Source organism: Protomyctophum bolini (genome assembly GCF_963924005.1).
Source record: "Protomyctophum bolini genome assembly, chromosome: 8".
Classification (NCBI taxonomy): Eukaryota; Metazoa; Chordata; class Actinopteri; order Myctophiformes; family Myctophidae; genus Protomyctophum; species Protomyctophum bolini.
In genome coordinates, this window is record NC_137869.1 from 12066914 (window position 1) to 12086486 (window position 19573).

Genomic DNA, 19573 nt, shown 5'->3' on the forward strand with positions numbered 1-19573 from the left:
CATCTAATGTGGGAACAGACCTTATGCAGAACTTCTTCATGAACTGGACCATTATGTACTGTATTCATAACAGTCATCTAATGTGGGAACAGACCTTATGCAGAACTTCTTCATGAACTGGACCATTATGTACTGTATTCATAACAGTCATCTAATGTGGGAACAGACCTTATGCAGAACGTCTTCATGAACTGGACCATTATGTACTGTATTCATAACAGTCATCTAATGTGGGAACAGACCTTATGCAGAACGTCTTCATGAACTGGACCATTATGTACTGTATTCATAACAGTCATCTAATGTGGGAACAGACCTTATGCAGAACGTCTTCATGAACTGGACCATTATGTACTGTATTCATAACAGTCATCTAATGTGGGAACAGACCTTATGCAGAACGTCTTCATGAACTGGACCATTACGTACTGTATTCATAACAGTCATCTAATGTGGGAACAGACCTTATGCAGAACTTCTTCATGAACTGGACCATTATGTAAATGACAATACACTACCTTTGCTAGGTATTCTTTTTATCAAGCAATGTTATGGATTCTATGTGGGAAAGAGGCTTACAGTGTTCCATCTGACCCTATAATTGCCTCTGATGTCGCTTACCTATTTTGAAACCTTCCAATACAAGTAGCCAGGATACAGAACCGGATTCACATTAGTCTCCTTTCTTTTTCACGTACAGTACCGTCTTTTTCCAGATGTTTATTTTGCCTGCCAAGAAACGCTATGAAGTAAAACAATTACAATCAAGTCCAAAGTCCAACTGTGTGTGTTTGTGTGCGTGAGTGCGTGCGTGTGTGTATATATACACACACACACACACACACACACACACACACACACACACACACACACACACACACACACACACACTTGGGTCAGCCATTGAAGTTGTCTTCTCATTTCCTCTGTTTGTTTTCCAGGCCCTGGAGGTCTGGGGGGTTCAGTCCACTATGCCACCATGGCTCGTTCTGCTGTCAGACCCGCCAGCCTCAACCTCAACCGCTCCCGTAGCCTTAGCAACAGTAACCCGGACATCTCTGGCACGCCCACCTCCCCTGACGACGAGGTCCGCTCCATCATTGGCAGCAAGGTAAGTCGCTCCAATGTCTATTTACCACTATATCCCTATACACAATATACTTGTTTGAATGGGGTCCCACAGGGGTCTATACTAGGCCCCCTCCTCCCCCTCCTCTATACTAAATCTCTTTACCGAAAATAGCCCATCTGCAAGCTTGTAGATATGTTATTTTTGCAGAATGTTCACCTTAGAATATTATGCTACGTGTTCATGTGGTTTAATACCGCATAATAGCATTTTAAGTTGTTTGCCGCTGAATACTTTTGGGGTACAGACAGTTATACTTGTGTCAGGACTTCAGAGAGGCTCTCAAACACAAGCACAGTCTTGAATTGGAGAGATATGCTGCCATGTTAATGTTAGTGCCAGAAGACAATGTCAGTTGAATTCCCATTGATGGATATCAGATGATGTATTTAACAGATACCTGATACTAACTGAGGACCCGTGGATTTTGGGCAAAAATGATGACTTGCAGAGACCTGTCAACTACGTGGCATGTGCAACCATATAGCCAACAGGCAAACATCAGCTAGGACATCTTATCTCTCTAACCCCTGTAACAGCAACCTGACACATGACACATGTATACCTGGACACCCATGCACACACGTATGATACATGATTAAGGCAACACTTAATTTGTAAAAATACAGGATATGCTATTCAGTTTCATTTATTATATAGTTTGGTTATTAGAATGTGTTCAAATGCATGTTTTCCTTGTGACCCCAAAAGTATTTGAGCAGTGATTAGGGAGTCATATGACATGTAGTGTAACTGTGATGGATGCTGCACCTTGTTGCCTTTTCTGCTACTTCTCAACTAAAGCCGTCTTTCTCTTGTCTCTAACGGAGTGTTACTTTTTGACTTGCTCTGCCTGACGTCACAAGCAACTCTCCCCCTGTGTGATATTTACGGGGCCTTTTTAATAAGTGATGGCTAACCTTTGTTTGGGCCCCTTGGTGTCTTCTTCCAGCAGTCCTACTTAACCTGTTACTGTTCCTTGCCTCCTTCCCCCTGTGCTGCTCGCGTGTTCCCTTGCCTCCTGCCTGTCGTGTGCCCTTTGACCCCGGCACCCCTAGGGCCTAGACCGCTCCAACTCGTGGGTGCACACCATGGGCTGTAAGAGCGCCCCTTGGGGATCCAGCCCTGGGTCGGCTCCAGAAACCATGCAGGTGGTTTAATAAACCGCCCTTCCTCCCCTTTCAGTCTCACTACAGAAATACCTCACCCTGCTTCACTGTTCACCATAGAGACATGCTGTGATGCTTTTCACTTTTGGTCTGCACGGTTTTGGTTATTGCACTATGCCAGCTTAATAGACCATATTCATAATGGCGACCATTTAACTCACTTACTGTGTGTTGTTTACGCATGCACTGAGCGTCACGCTCAAACACACACGCCTGTGGGCATGGAGCAGACATGTCGCACATGAGATTGACAGAAATGTGAGACAAATACACTACTGCATGGGAAGTATTGAATTGTGCTTGCAAAGTTTTAAGCTAGCAGTTTTAGGTGTGAAATAAATCAAGATGGTGTAAGCTGTATTAGACAGACTATCAGACATCAAGCCTCTGTGTTCCGCCTCTCAGCACTGCTGCTGGGTATGGCTGCTTCCTCGACCTGTCTGGATCGCTGGATTGTATTGCAAACATACAACTCTATGATTAACATAGCAAACACCATGTAATTATATTAGTAATTAAATAGAGGTTACAGTCGGCTGTATGTGTCAAATCCACATATTGGTCAAAATATGACCGGAAAAGTCAATAAATAGTACACAATAGTAGTTTATCAGCACAAAACTTTGGTTTAGTTTCATCATGCTGTAGGTGCATCATGTTTGTATTCTCGTGAATGCAAACCGATTAATAAATATCACCATAGGGGAGTTGTGTCCAGGCTGGGACCGTCCTAGAGGTCTTGCTTTCATTGCAGCAGTTGTCCTGGACAGGACTGTTCATAGGTAGGCAGGAGATACAGATACTTGCTTGTAAATTTGATGTACATTCTAGTCAAGATATAGTCCATGTAGTTGCTCAGTCTCGATTCATTTCACACCTACAACGCCTAGGTTAAAACGTCATTATTAATAGTTGTGACTGTATTCAGCAGTCCAATGTGTCTCAGTCTCAATGTGGAAATGGTTGCTACGTGTTTGTCGCCCTGCTAAAGACGCTTCTCATAGCAGTTGAGCAAGACTAATTTATTGATGCCTCTTCGCGCCTCCTGCTCTGCTGCTTCCAATCTAAAATTAATCGGGAGTGTACAACAGAAAAACATGACGCTCAGTGCATGTGTAAAAGCATGTTACATCATTCCTTGGGGTTTTAACACAGCGACTCAGGGTGAAAAACGGATGCAAAATGGATGCCATGTGAATTTGGTCAGTGGGAGACGGACGGAATTGTATATTTCAGATACTTTTGGGCATTTCGGTATGTTTTTTAATATACTTTCCAAATGCAGTAGTTCCACATGAAGGCTCACTAATGACATCATCTATTCGTACTAGTCAAAAGCTACTAATAATTTACATATTCCCTGTATAGCTACTAAATATACCTAGTAAATACGCTGTTTCTTTGAAATATGGTAAATGTTCACTTTATTTGTACAACAAATATCACAGCTGTAAAGCATTGGAGATAATACAATGACAAACACTGAAGCATGTGAAAGAAAGGAATAATAACTTGGAAATGTCTTATAAAACACCTTGCCTCAAAACTAAGGAATGAGCTCCTGGTTGCTGGTGCACTGCAAAAGCAAAAATAAACAAGACCATAACTTGAAAATATCACAGTTTCTGTGAAACCTTCCACCCTACTCCCATGATCCCACACCCCTCACATGGGAGTCACAGCCCGCCGTTTCCATCACAACCTTCAACTACCATGTTTAGTGTTCGCCTATCATCCCTTCCTTCTTGTTTAATGTACCTTCATTATTTTCTTCTTCTTTTGATTGCCGGTAGTCAAGTAGCCGAGAAGTGTTTTTCAAGGATACAACACAAACAAATTCTTATTTATTTTAATAATTGACTAAATCCTGCAAGCTCATGATGTGATGCATTGCGACCTTGGATTGGACCTGGATTTGCCATTTAAATGTTTTTGTTTTCCTTTTAACCGATTAAAGCAATTAGCTCAACTGTTGCTCCCCTAATTCCAACACCTATCTTTCTCTAGGGGTGCTGGATTTAGTATACAATCATAATTCTAGAGTCCCTTTTCAATCCACAGTGAAGTCATGGTCACGAATTCTGAAAAACCCTACGTTACCCATCGTTACCATCCATTAGCAGTGGAGAGGCTGGAGCATTAGCTTTTATTTCAGTTCTTCTTTCCTTCTTCTACTAACAACATATACTGTATATATTACATTAAGCATATCGGCCTCTGTTGTTTTTAACCCCATACTCTCCTCTTTCATCCCTGCATGACTAACCAACCGACTAACCATAGAACTCACAGTGGCTTGAGCATGATGTGTGAATCTAACCATAAAACTCAATAACCATAGTGGCTGGAGCGTGTGTGCGTGCATGCGTGCGTGCCTGCTTGTGTGTGTGTGTGTCGCACAGGTGTGAGTATCCATTTCGTTTTGTCTTTAATTGTCTATATTCATGACGTGATGTCTTTTGTCATTTTAGGTTGATTTTAGTCATGTCTAAGTCATGTCAAGCCATGACTTAGAAGAACATTCACTATTGTCCACAGTTTCATAATATTAATACATTTGCAATGAATTTGTAAATATTATATTAATGCACTAGCTTTCTTCTGCAGTGTCAAAATAAATGCTCCAGCATCGACATGCCTTTAAACTACCCAGTAACATGGCCCTCCTCATTAGCACTTTTGTCATTTTGTATTCCTATTTGACTAATTAAGTAATCCGTCAATAAGCGGGATGCACAATGACAGGGAATGGTTGAATGGATCAGGTAAAAGCAAACATCCCAGGTGTTATCTCTGCAGGCCCTGTGCAGCCATTTATGCCACACTTTGCATGGCTTGTCATGTTTTAATTTCACTGGACTCACCATTAGTGAAGCTGTACACATTATGGGTTTAACTCTAGCAAGAATGCTTAATTCATACTCCATCGTACAATGGTGTCAATTGCTAAAAATAGTCTACCAGCCCACAACGTGCCATGACGTGTTGTGAAATTGTTGTATGATGAAGTATAAATCAAGGTTAAGCTGTGCCCCTGTCCTATCTAATTGTTCTGTCTTCATGTGTGATCAACATGTACGGATTGCAAGTTTGTTTTGTGCGTGTGCGTGATGTCTGTGTGTCTGTGTGTGTGTGTGTGTCCCAGCAGACACATTTCGCTGTGTGCAGAGGAGAAGGAGGTGCAACCCCACTCTCCTGTTGCTCCTCCACTAACCTTGTTTGTCATCGTTCCATTCATCCCATCCATAGGCCATGGAACGCTGTGGCAATCGCATGTCTTCGCACACCGAGAGCGCCAGTTTCATGCAAACTTTAACGGGACGGTTGCCCACCAAAAAGGTAGAGCCAATTTGCACAGGGGGGAGGAGCTGTGGATGTGTGCCTCTGAATCGGTCAATGTCGTACTTGGTGGTTGTCGAGTCTTGTCGGATGCCGAATGTCTCTGTTCTGCCTCTTGTTCTGAATGTATACGAGCGGGCTGTGATGAGAATGCATACCTGAAATCAGGTGCAATTTATCAGACCATAAAACTTCAAAGGAATGAAGAAAACTGCACTCTTGCTTCACCACATTAATGATGTATGACTGTGTTTTTTCACTGTAGGGGTTAATATATTCTATATAATCTGTATTTGCTGAGAGACGAGTGCATTTTCATCATGTCTTTAAAGTGATATGAGTGTTGCACATAAATGTGAATCTTGTTTAAGTTTGTATCACTAACTTTAACTCCTAATGGATCTTGTTTTCTTTTTTAAACCTCACTTTTTCTTTAACCAATACACCCTTTTCAGTTTTGCAAGACACAGGAGCGCTACTGGACTTTTTTTGTTTTTGTTCATAGATTGAATAGATCAAGACATTTTAGTTATGATTCATTGATTTGGATTATTGGTAATTGGGCTTTGATGGAGTTAATTAGGGTTTTTGTCTAAGTTAATTTTACACAGTTCACGCAAGAGGTAAGCAAGTTAGTTTAAGTGGTCAGGAGGTGCACGCACAATACATCCCAGGCTAATTCAACGGGTGCTCGAACAAAAACAACAGACTGCCAAAGAAAGAATAAGTCTGCACACCGTTTTGATAAAGGCCACAGAGGCCGAAACGTTGTGCGTTTGTGTTTTTGAGCTATGTGTGTGTGTGGCTGGGTGTGTGTGTGGCTGGGTGGGTGGGTGGGTGGGGCTGAGCACGAAAACAGCATGGTTGTTTTTCGCCACCTGTGCGCAACCTAACACACACACAAACACACCCGCACATATTAACTGTATATATGGTGATTTCGGTGTGCCAGTAAAGTACAGTAGGGGGTACAGTAGAGGGACCCCCACACGGTAACTATCATTTCTCAAGCTTTCAAATCGGTGTGCAGACTTATTCTTTTTTTTTAAGCAAGTTAATGTAATCATGGAACCATAGAGGCCTGCTTATAACAGTATTACTCTGTCTAATCATTATGCTGCCTTTCCATATGGCAGCCCAGCACCACAACAACCTTTTGGCCTCGCACAGCCTCACATGGCCCAGCACCTCAAATATCTCCTGTTTCCATAACACAATATAGGCCTACCCCTTCTCAAATCCACAGCAATGCATAGCAGACTACGGTCTTTGACATTCCTTTGTAATGTAAGTACATACAGTAGGTAACTGGAGATAGTTGCTTCTTAACATTACCTAATGTAAAGTGGCCAATTGTCCTGTACACACCACTGCAACAGACACCTATCCATACGAACCAAATGGATCCTTACAGGTCTGTAAACCCATAGTGTAAAATAGAAACAAATGGATGTTAAACTGTTTATTTAACACATGTAAACAAATCACCCAAAATGGAGTGCAAATCACAGATAATCCACTGCAAAAATATTACCAATTAAACAAAAATCGCAGCAAACTATATAAATCTTCTGAATTAGTCTACCGAAATCATGACCAGGGCCAGGACCAAGCAGTGTTCACCGTTTTCTTCATGTTTAGCCTGCCTCAGACCTCTCAGGCTGTGGGGCCAAAATTTTGTCCACGGTCCTTGTATATGGAAACTAATCAAACGATGGCACAAGCACACGATGCGGCGCAGGGACTGGTATGTGGAAACGCAGCATAATGGTACTGTACTGTATGTCATGTAAAGGTAACCCATTTTGAAACGCCTAAAACGAATAAGCAGTAGCTTTATGTAAGTATATAATGAAGATCCAGTAGATGAGGTAGACCGTTTTACTTTTAAACACATTTTGTCTTTTCCACTGTCTCCCTGCCTCCTTCCATCTCCACCAGCTCTTCCACGAGGAGTTGGCTCTCCAGTGGGTGGTGAGCAGTGGCAGTGTCAGGGAGGGTGCTCTCCAGCAGGCCTGGTTCTTCTTTGAACTCATGGTAGGAAACGAGACTACTGCAGCGTACACGTCAAATTTGAACAAAAGTATGATTATTTACATTTTTGGCATTTCTTGCTACGTCTGAACAAAATGTAACCGTTTCAAATATGTGTTCGACTCCCTGACCTTAGGTGAAAAGCGTCATCCAGCACCTGTACTTTTCAGAGCGTCTAGAGTCGCCAAGGAAGAACCGTTTCCCCGAACGCTTCATGGACGACATCACTGCCCTGGTCAGCACCATAGCTGGCGACATTGTCTCTCGCTTCCAGAAGGTAACTAATGGCAGAATCCAGTTATCTGTACCATCAAATGAAATGTCTTGATTCCCTAATCTTGTGTTGTTGGTCCGAACAGGATCTGGAATTGGTGGAGAGGCTCAACACTAGTCTGGCTTTCTTTCTCAATGACTTGCTGTCAGTCATGGACAGAGGCTTTGTCTTCACCCTTATCAGGACATACTGGAAACAAGTAGGACATTACACACATTTTAAACTTTTCCATTCAACTTAAAAGTGCAGGCTTTGCCTTCAAAATCTTAACGGACTAGAAAGAGAGAGAGATACATGGATTTCCATAGCCATTGTTGACTTTAAATAAATATTATTGTTATCGTTGACCAATTTGAAAGATAATCTAGAGTTGAATAGCTGCAGACATAATCACATTTATCCTTAGCCAGTCCTGTATTTGTGCTGCTGCGTCTGCAGCCATGCCTAATGTACTGTAATCCTCTCTGCTTCTGCTCATCTCCAGGTGTCCACAAAGCTTTACATCCTGCAGAACCCAACGCTGGAGTCTTTGAGGCTGGACTTCCTGAGGATTGTCTGCAGCCACGAGCACTATGTCACTCTTAACCTGCCCTGTGGTCTGCTCACACCGCCTGCCTCGCCGTCTCCCTCTGTCTCTTCAGCTACTTCACAGGTCAGTCGGACACATACTGTGGAAAGTCCAAAAATTGTCAACTAATTTTTTTTTCCCCACACCAATAATATTAACTAATTATAACTATATAGTTTTAAAAATCATCATGCTAACTCAAGTAGATGGCAGAGTTCACTCCACAACAATAACGACAACAATGTTGGTGGACGATATCATTGGGAGCAATTTCAGAGTCAATCAACTCACCTGAGTGAGCATTATGATCTGTAAAACATCATTGTATTGATCACTAAAACAAATAAAACAAACACACCTTCATTTCTCTCCATGCTCCTCATACAGAGTTCTGGATTCTCCACCCACGTCCAGGACCAGAAGATAGCCAACATGTTTGACCTGTCTGTCCCCTTCAGAGAACAACACTACCTGGCTGGCCTGGTGCTGGCTGAGTTGGCTGTAATACTGGACCCAGACAATGACGGGTTGGTATACGTAGACTGTGTGTACGTATGTACAGGCCAGCTTTGTGTTGTTGGAATGAAAATAGAGGTAATGTAGATTGTAGGACAATTATGCATAGCCTGCAATTTTTAGCTGGTAAGGGCGGAAGTCAACAAGTCTGTCTGGGAATGTTTTTGTCAATGGAGGCGTGTGTGTGTCTGTCCAGAACCTTGTTCCATTAAAACTGGTTGTCATGCACAACGGTGTGGCCAATGACGGAGCAGTATATTGATCAGATGTGTGTGTGAGTCTCTATGCATTGGGTGACTTAGTGAGTTATAGCTATTTTCATATATGTATTTTTTTTTTACATCTTGATATTTACATTTTATTGATGAAGGCTAATTCTCTCTCTGCATATCTCCTTGTCATTCTTGCTCTCTGTTGTAGGATGTTTGGGTTGCATAAGAAGGTAGTGAGTGTGGTCCATAACCTTCTGTCCAGTCATGACTCAGACCCACGCTACGCAGACCCCGAGGTCAAGGCCCGGGTTGCCACACTCTACCTGCCACTCATTGGCATCGTCATGGAATCTCTGCCACAGCTCCATGACTTCACAGGTGGGCTCAGATATTGTTGCTTTCTTTTTAATTATTATTTTTTTAACCCATTCTGACCGGGCACCCATTTTGGTGTTAGCATCATGTTATGCTTTACCTATTGAAAAATAGCAGATCTACAAGCTCGTATCGCGCCACCGAGTGGCGCGATACGAGCTTGTAGCTCTGCTATTTTTGAAAAATCGAAGAACGACTGACATTTTTTTAAATCTGATCTCAGGTCAGAATGGGTTCATCAGACCCAGTGTGTGTCCAGTGGAAACCTCGTATGAATCTGATCTCAGGTCAGAATGGGTTAATGCCGTACGTGATCATGCTATAGCAGCATCACACAAAAGCATCAAAAGTGGCCCGGACCTCTAGCCCATTCTGACCTGAGATCAGATTCATACGAGGTTTCCACTGGACACACACTGGTCTGATTAACCCATTCTGACCTGAGATCAGATTCTAAAAATGTCAGTCGTTCTTCGAATTTTTCAAAAATAGCAGACCTACAAGCTCGTATCGCGCCACTCGGTGGCGCGATATGAGCTTGTAGATCTGCTATTTTTCAATAGGTAAAGCATAACATGATGCTAACACCAAAATGGGTGCCCGGTCAGAATGGGCTAGGGTAGCAGTCCAGGCACCTGGGCTGCTGATGTAGGGTTATGGTTTGGGGTTCGACTCCTGATGCCGACAACCTTTTGCTGCTCCCCTTCTCTCTCTCTCACCCCGTTTCCTTTGATCTATCAATATAGGCAAAGAGCAAACAAATCTTTAAAAAACTGAAACGTTTGGACATTCAGGTTTCCACACACGCAAGAGATATGATATACTGTTACTGTACATGCAGTTATATTTTGTCCTTGGAAGTTATAAATAAATAAACCAGTGTTTTTCATTGGTTTTTATTGAGGTGGATTGAAACATGATGCAACAATGCAAAATGCCTTAAGCAATGTAAATACAGTACATTGCAACTGTACTGTACCTTCTGAGAACCAAAAGGTTATCATATGACCTGCCAAGGCCATATTTACTCTGTGACATAATGTGACATAATGTTCTACTGACCTAAAATGGCTTCTGGCTAATTCATAACTTTTCTTTTTATTTCCTTTAACCTACGAGACTTAGTACATTTGCTTTACCCAAGCCTCCTTTAAGTTTGATTCATACTTGATTGCCAATGGGTGTTGTGCACCGTAAATGGCTGATCTGCAAGCTCAAAATGTGTCACATTGCGAGCTTCTGGTGCATGACACGACCCCAAATCCTTCCAACAGAGTCTCATAACCAGTGGGGTCGGCCTGGTGGTCCGCAAGGGGCAGCCGCCGGGGGCAACGGAGAGGAGGCAGAGGGGGACACCAACAGCATGATCAGCCAAACCGTGGCCATGGCGATAGCCGGCACCTCCACTGTCCCCCCTATGTCCAGACCGAGCAGCTTCGTACTCAACCCGCAGGTACGTTCCTGTTCAGGCTGTAGAGGGAAGATGGAGAGAAGTTTACGCTGTATCAACTTATCAAACCTTATCAGACCTCTTCTGTCTTTCTCCCCCTCCTCTCCAGACAAGTCGCCAACATGGTACCTTCTCAGCAGAGTCTAGTCGCAGCCTATTGATATGCCTGCTATGGGTGCTGAAGAACGCTGATGAACTGGTCCTGCAGAAATGGTTCACAGACCTGTCCGTGTCCCAGCTGAACCGCCTGCTTGACCTCCTCTACCTGTGTGTTTCGTGCTTCGAGTACAAGGTAATATCGACAGCCTTGGGGGTTCAATTGTCAACAGTAGACTTAACAGTTAATCTAGTCAGTCTAATTACCCTGGAAACGGTTGCATTAACTTACACGATACAGTCATGTTATCTTCATATTATTCAACAATGTCAAAGTTACTTTTTCAATTTAAGAGTTTTAAATTTGGGGTGAGCTCTTATTCGTTAACCTGCTAGCCTGGGCTGGGCTGTGGCTCAGCGGTCCAGGCACCTTGGCCGGTAGTCCAAGTCTGGCAGTGTGCCGTGGGTTCGACTCCTGATCCCGACGGCCTTTACTGCATGTCATCCCCCATCTCTCTCCCACATTTCCTGTCAGCCTACTGTTTGTTCCTCTATAAAAAATAAAGGCGAAAGCCACAAAAAACTAAAAAACATAAATATATATTTTTTTAAACTGCTAGACAGCTTAACATACTGCTTACCAAACAATCTTTACACTACATTCTGTTCATATAAAGTTGTTGTTGCTGTTTTTCTTGATTAGTGGTGGTGAAGTGATTTGTTGTATCACAATCTCTTCTATGCCACGCTACAAGTTTTCCTTTTTCTGCTATGAATTGGGTTCTCTTTTTGCTGCTATGCTGTAGGTTCTCTCTGCACGTTTCTGTGCTACACAGTAAAATCCTCAGAACTTAATAGGAACTAAGAGTGTACAAATGGAACCAACGGAACCCTTAACCCATTTGTAACTGAGACTGTACAGAATAGATCCATTTGTACCGTCTCAGAGTTAAATGAACACAGAGGATTTTACAGTGTAACTAACCTGCGTTGCCTGACTTGCCTCGCCGTGTGCTGTGCTGTGACATTAACCCGACTCGCTGCTGTGTTCTCTGTTCGTCCGTTCATCCTCTGTTGCCTCGCGGAAACAAAGGCCCATGTTGTGTTCACCATGCAGGGCAAGAAGGCGTTTGAACGCATGAACAGTCTGACCTTCAAGAAGTCCAAGGACATGAAGGCCAAGCTTGAGGAGGCCATCCTTGGAAGCATTGGGGCCAGGCAGGAGATGGTCCGACGCAGCCGAGGAGGACAGCTGGGTGAGAGGCGCACGCACACACACACACACACACACACACACACACACACACACACACACACACACACACACACACACACACACACACACACACACACAGACACACACACACATACCTAGGGCTGAAACTATCAATTGGCATTTCATTTCCTCACTAATGCTTATTAAAAGATGGCGCAAGTTCCATCTATTCAGTTTGCATCTCATTGAAACTACAGCCTCTCTTCCTGGGAAGTTTGCATGAAGTTGAAGACATTGCTCTTCTTGCATTAATGAATGTTTCGGAACACTGGCCGATTTTACAGAAGTTTTAAGTGATCTGTGCCATCTTGGTGAGCCTTAATTTATACTTTGTTGTGTGAGGTGTTGTGCATAAATAGAGAAAATAGATACAGTATATCCTCTTCCCCTTGGACCAAAAAATACTCCTTTTCTATCTATCCGAAAATGTGCACTCACATTTCTTGAGTTTACAGACAATTAGTCCATGCAGGACCCATGTGCGTACACGCACGTGCACACACGAAGACCAAGCACACACAAACATGTATGGTGCCTAATGCCTATACATGCCTGCCTGCACTACCAGTCAGATGTGTACATCAAACACAGACAAATGCAAACACACAGACGGACAAATATAAACACAAAAGGGTTTACACTAAGATGTGCACTCTCAGGCCCCTTTTCCACCGGTTGGTTCCCAATGGGAACTGGTTCAGTTCTTTTTGGTTTTTAGTCCATGAGCCAGAGCTCCAAAATTGAAATGTTAATTATGAATTGAGTGTGCAAAACCATACCTATATTAGAATGTTATCGCCATTAAACTTAAGACAATGATTTATTGTATTACAAATTAAAATAAAATATATATGCAAATTAGGCATTATGTAGGAAAATATGCAAAATAATCGAAAAAATATGAAAAAGCTACTACTGTGGAAGGGTTATCATGTATTAATTTACTTGTATTGATCCTATAAACAATTTAATATAGGGTATAGTTTGCCCACCAATTTTGGAGCTCTCGCTCATGGACTAAAAACCAAAAAGAACTGAACCGGTTCCCATTGGGAACCAACCGGTGGAAAAGGGGTCTCGGTATGTGCATTCTTACACATCGTGCACACAATATGCATGAAGTGAGATCATGGAAACACGTGTTTTTATGACATGTCTCCATGTTGCAGAGAGGAGTCCCTCTGGCAGTGCATTCGGCAGTCAGGAGAACCTGCGCTGGAGGAAGGACATGACCCACTGGAGACAGAACAGTGAAAAGATGGACAAGTATGTTAAAACAAACCAGCCACTGAGGATAGTTTAACCACAATTTATGCATTTTGATTTGAACGTGACTGAACAGTCTGAAGCAGGACATTTAAGGAGCATACTTTGTAACAATAATTAAAAAAGTCAGGTCATCCGGGTGGCTACAGGGGTTCCAGGGAGATTTTAGGTGGTAATTGCCTCCCCCTAGCTTTCCATTTAATTAAAACAATTCTGGTCATCATATTATCTCCACTTAATCTCGATTTTAGATCGACACTTTATGCAACCATATATTCATGAATTGCTTTAAAACAGCCCTATTATAAACTACATTACAAAGTATCCTGACCTGGACGGGCACTCCAACTAACACAGGTGGGAAGCTGGCAGGGGAGGGTGATCTCTGTCACTGCTACTTCTACAAGGAACCTGGGCAATGAATGATAGTGGTTTTCCGCCATATGTATTGCGTCCTCACAGAGAAACTCCTCACTGTCGGGTGAAAAGAAGTGGCTAATGACATAATCTGGATCGGAGGAGACCCATGCTCGCATTATATGCTCGCATCCTAATATGCAACAATGCACTAAAATACAATAACACTCATCCAACAGTATCATTCATGACATTATGTACAAGGTATTGTGCCCATTCATCAGTTAATCATACTATTTCCTCCTCTTAAGCTGGTTTTACAATGAAACATTCAACACAAAAATGTTCTAACACAAAAGACAATCAGAGATACAATATTGCCCCCTTTTTTCAATGTTTCACTAAAGGTTACAGATTTAAAAGGTAGTCTATGTCTGTTCCTTTGTACATCTGGCCTGTTTGTTGTGTTGACTCACTCCTCCCATGTGTTCTCTCATGTTGCTGTGTGTGCACATAGGAGCCACAGATCAGTCAGGTATTGTATGATCCACACCTGCAGTGTGCTGCATTCAGTTCCCTCCTGCTTTATGTCCCCAGTTTATGGTGCGTTCACTTGCATGCGGGAAGTTGGGAAATCGTCACCACAAGCATGAAATGAATCAGAGTTGTCGACAACATACTTCCCACGCACAAAACCGCTCATGTTGGCCACGGCATCAAGCTCCCGCCACGGGAGCCAGTGTGGGTGCTTTAGCTACTTGGAAGACTTCATGGAGACGGTTTCATTTATTCCCTGTTTGACCTCCCGATTTCACACATGCACCTGAGTGCACCATTAGAGAATCCCCGGGCCTGGTTCTGACCCTCCCTTCCCTCCCTGGTGGTAACAGTGCTTGTCTCAGGGCTTCTCTGGTTGCAGTGGGTCTGTTGTGCTTTTTAACCAGTGTGCTTCTCATCCTGGGGGGGTTTGTTGTGCTTCTGTAGCTGAGGAAGGGGATAGTATAGTAGGTGGAAGCTGTTTATCATAGATTAACACTAATGTGTTTCCGGAAACATATTATTTACCATCCACTCCCTGGAATGCCAAACCGTAGAACTTTACCATTTTAAGACCCTTAAATATATATATTTTAGGTCTAAAATGGTTGGCCTCGGTGTGTAACCCGTAGCAAATGCACCGTTGCAAAAGTGACATCCTCCATTCCTGCCTTTTAACCCTGAAACAGTGAGTGTCGTTAACCTCTTGCACACTCTGCTTCTTAACCGCCTGGTGCTCAGAAGTGATGAGTTTGGGATTAGCCGCTATCTGTAGCTAAGGAATGTGCATCAACGTGCATTGTTGCTGTGGTTTGTTTTGGACCATTTTGAAAAGGATGAGGACTGAGCCGTGCAGGTTAAGAGAGAGCATCTTGCTACACAACAAGGCGCGTGCCCAGGAGGTTAGGTGTGTAAAACTCCACATGAACAGTAAAAAAAACAACTGCTGTCCAATGAAAATCTCACATCATCAATAAGTCTTTCAGGAATGGTGAAAAAAACATCTGAAATATGACTTGGTACTGCACATAAAAGAGTACATAAACTCATAAATAGAAATAAACTGAGGTTTTTACGTGACAGCAGTGGTACTAAAACTCACTCATATTAACCTATTTTCAGCACATTGCTCATAGAGATGCTCCTTCCCGTGAGCAATGGCTTGAATGTGCCAGTTCTAAGGCCATTGTGGCATTCAACAGTCACTGATATGGAGATGGTTGACCGTTCTGTAGAAAATCTGACACTCACCTCATGTTTCTCAGGACCAGAGCAGAGTTGGAGCATGAAGCACTTATTGATGGGAACCTGGCAACGGAGGCCAACCTCATCATTCTCGACACTTTAGAAATAATTGTACAGGTATACCGCACGCGCGCACACACACACACACACACACACACACACACACACACACACACACACACACACACACACACACACACACACACACACTAGGACAGGGGTTCTCAACCTTTTTGGCTGGGGAGTCTGGGGACCCCCGGAAATGCTTTGGCCATGACTCACGACCCCCGCCGGGCCCCCCCTCCCCACCCCCAATATAACCTTATTAGAGAAAATATATCATAAATTAATACTGAAACCAGATATAATCATTAAGGAAAGTGTATGTATGTACTATGTGTTCTATGTAAACTCTTAATTTCCATTTTATATTTTATATATACGTTTTTATTTTATTTTTATAATAATTTGGGGACCCCCCAACATAATTTGACGACCTCCCCTAGGGGTCGCGACCCACGGGTTGAGAACCTGCACTAGGGCATTAAGCAACTAGTTGACTATTCAACTAGTCGACTAGTAAATCCACCAGTTTACCTTGTTGGTACTAGTTGATAACAAAAAAGAACAAAATCCTGATTTTGTAGGCCTCAAAATCAGATAGATTAAAGTTATAGTCACCATTGTACACAGTTTTAAAATGTACAAATATGTATTAAAAAATGATTATTATTATTATTATTTTCAAACATGCTTCATGTTTTAGGTTATTAGAGAAAGTAAAAGATGATTGTTGTCATTACTATTTTTTCCTATTTACTTGTTTCTTGCCTTTTAACGATTTTCGTGATTTTTGACGGGGCGGGTGCATTCGAGCAAACTTTTATCCAGTGGCCACAAAAGATCACAGGATCTATTAAATGTGAAGAGGGAGGTACTAGGGGGGCTCCCATACTGTGTGTCATAGGCTCGATCGTCAGTTTGTCTTCACATTCAATAGATTTTGTGGCCAGATGTAAGGCCATGGGGTCTAGTAGGTCTATAGTAAATAATAATAAAGAAATCACCATAACATTTTGTAAAAAATAAATGCATATTTAGCCACTTGCTCGAATGCCCCCGCCCCCTGTTAGAATAAATAAATAACCTAAAACATGAACCTTGGTTGGAAAAATACCTAAAGTTGTCCTTTGAGGATACATTGTGTACATACAGTACGTACATGGCAGGTGGGAGCTCTGTTATACATGTTTGTCCATGCCTTCTAACACTGTGTGTGTGTGTGTGTGTGTGTGTGTGTGTGTGTGTGTGTGTGTGTGTGTGTGTGTGTGTGTGTGTGTGTGTGTGTGTGTGCGCGCGCGCGCAGACGGTATCGGTGACAGAGTCCAAGGAGAGCATCCTAGGAGGTGTGCTAAAGGTGCTCCTCCACAGCATGGCCTGCAACCAGAGCGCCCTCTACCTGCAGCACTGCTTCGCTACACAGAGGGCACTGGTGTCTAAGGTCAGACCACACTGCACTCACTGTTACCTAAGGCTGTCCCCCAACATTCGCTCGTTAGGGTTGGCACTCGAATCTTAATTAATGGGTTTGAACCATTTTTGTTATTTAAAAAACTCAAATATTTCTCGGCGAGAATGCGATATGCATAATAAGAGTAGGCTACTATGTAAATGTTGTGTTTACATGTTATTAATAATCAGGGAGGCACACAACCGATGCGCCAGTGCGCATACGTCGTCAAAATCAAATCAAAGGCATGCAACAGCTGAGACGGTTATGTAGAGAAATCTGACAGGCATTCAAAAGAAAGTCAAATGTGATGTTAATGTCCTGTAAGTAGACTTTGGAAGAGGAAGTTTGTGCACAGGAAGTCCGTTTCAGTTGTAAACAAGCTACTATGACACTTTCCCCAAGTTATATTTTTGTGTGACGCTGTAAAATAAAATATGGTGGTTTCTGCCCAATGTGCGTTTTTGTGTATTTGCTGTGTGTTTGGTATGTATGACTGTATGTCCAGTTCCCTGAGCTGCTGTTTGAGGAGGAGACGGAGCAGTGTGCTGACCTGAGTCTGCGTCTCCTGAGGAACTGCAGCAGCAGCATTGGGACCATCAGAGCGCACGCCAGCGCATCCCTCTACCTCCTCATGAGGCAAAACTTTGAGATCGGCAATGTGAGTGCAACCCTTGTTCAGAACATTAAAAAGGCACGCACCTACAGTACTTGTCACTCTCTTCACACGCTCTCATTTTTGTTTTTCTGTGTGCGTGTGTGCGTGTGCACGTGGTTGCTTCTCCAGAACTTTGCCAGGGTGAAGATGCAGGTGACCATGTCCCTGTCTTCGCTGGTGGGGACGTCGCAGAACTTCAACGAGGAGTTCTTGCGTCGCTCCCTCAAGACCATCCTCACCTATGGCGAGGAAGACCTGGAGCTGCGGGAGACCACCTTCCCTGATCAGGTACAGATGGAGACCGTAGGGATTGATTGATTTGATGCCATTATGTCATTTAACCACTTTAAACCTGGCAGGCGGCTATTGTGGGCACATTCAAAACACGTATTTTAGTTCATAGTATATATTGCAGTGCATTGTGGTCCTGTAGATTTGCAATTTTTGCAATTCATTGTACAACAAACAATATAGGACATACGTGGTTAAAAGTCCAGTTATGTTGCTCCATCAAAGAAATCATGGCATAACATTATAATGGACTGTATTCCTTGTGAATACATTACTTGCATGCTGCATTCTAAATTGGACACTTTCTACAAAATTTGGGACCCTTATTTGAATCATATTGGAACCACACTGTCTGCCACGATACTTGGAGGTTTTCCGTACCAACCTTAGTTACTTTGTGCCTATGATAACTGTTGTCTGCCTTTTTAATATTTGTACTGTATTTCCTGAATTCAAAAGCCACTTGTCATTATGGTTCATTGTCCTTGTCATGTCTTTGTATATTCAATCTTTTTATTTATAATAGTGTTGTGCCTGAGCTGTTTTTGTTTTTATTTTATTTTATTTGTTATGTTCTTGTTGTATAATGTCTGTTTGTCTTAAATAAATAAAAAACCCAATAAATATACTTTATAAAAATAAAATAAAAGTCCAGTTACGTTTTATTTTGATCGATGGATGCGATTCTTAATTTGAATGTCATGCAATGTTCAGTGTGTTCACCAGTGTTTGTTCACCAGTTTTAAATGCAATGCTCTCTATTGTTCTCAGGTGCAGGATCTGGTGTTCAACCTCCACATGATTCTGTCTGACACAGTGAAGATGAAGGAGCATCAAGAAGACCCTGAGATGCTCATAGACCTCATGTACCGGTAGGAATGCACACGCACACGCACACACACACACACACACACACACACACAATGGAAACCCATTTGTCTTAACCATATTGTGTGTACTGCAACTGCACATGTGTATGTACGTTGAATGTATGTAAATTATGTGCTTGGGTCCTGTATTTAATGTGTTTTTGTGTCCCAGGATTGCCAAGGGTTACCAGACTTCTCCAGACCTGCGGTTGACATGGCTCCAGAACATGGCTGGGAAACACTCAGAGAGGACCAACCATGCCGAGGCTGCCCAGTGTCTGGTGCACAGCGCCGCCCTGGTGGCGGAATACCTCAGCATGCTGGAGGACCGAAAGTACCTCCCCGTTGGCTGTGTCACCTTCCAGGTAAAGGCATATAACAGTCAACTTTCACCGTGATTGC

General features: G+C 42.7%; 1 protein-coding gene across 4 annotated transcripts in view; it reads left to right on the forward strand.

The window, feature by feature from the left end:
- The window catches only part of dock7 (dedicator of cytokinesis 7), a 63084-nt gene that overhangs the window by 34332 nt on the left and 9179 nt on the right, over positions 1 to 19573 (forward strand). The window contains exons 22-41 of one of the 4 annotated variants that reach the window (XM_080770358.1): positions 942 to 1111; positions 5548 to 5637; positions 7579 to 7674; positions 7808 to 7948; positions 8031 to 8144; positions 8430 to 8597; positions 8901 to 9040; positions 9450 to 9619; positions 10891 to 11069; positions 11176 to 11358; positions 12280 to 12418; positions 13608 to 13704; positions 14579 to 14596; positions 15434 to 15505; positions 15864 to 15960; positions 17210 to 17344; positions 17862 to 18014; positions 18141 to 18299; positions 19074 to 19174; positions 19344 to 19536. In XM_080770358.1, the coding sequence (XP_080626484.1) occupies positions 942 to 1111; positions 5548 to 5637; positions 7579 to 7674; positions 7808 to 7948; positions 8031 to 8144; positions 8430 to 8597; positions 8901 to 9040; positions 9450 to 9619; positions 10891 to 11069; positions 11176 to 11358; positions 12280 to 12418; positions 13608 to 13704; positions 14579 to 14596; positions 15434 to 15505; positions 15864 to 15960; positions 17210 to 17344; positions 17862 to 18014; positions 18141 to 18299; positions 19074 to 19174; positions 19344 to 19536 (2615 nt within the window). The remainder of the gene's footprint in view (positions 1 to 941; positions 1112 to 5547; positions 5638 to 7578; positions 7675 to 7807; positions 7949 to 8030; positions 8145 to 8429; positions 8598 to 8900; positions 9041 to 9449; positions 9620 to 10890; positions 11070 to 11175; positions 11359 to 12279; positions 12419 to 13607; positions 13705 to 14578; positions 14597 to 15433; positions 15506 to 15863; positions 15961 to 17209; positions 17345 to 17861; positions 18015 to 18140; positions 18300 to 19073; positions 19175 to 19343; positions 19537 to 19573) is intronic. The other 3 variants (XM_080770359.1, XM_080770361.1, XM_080770360.1) reach the window with 3 other exon arrangements.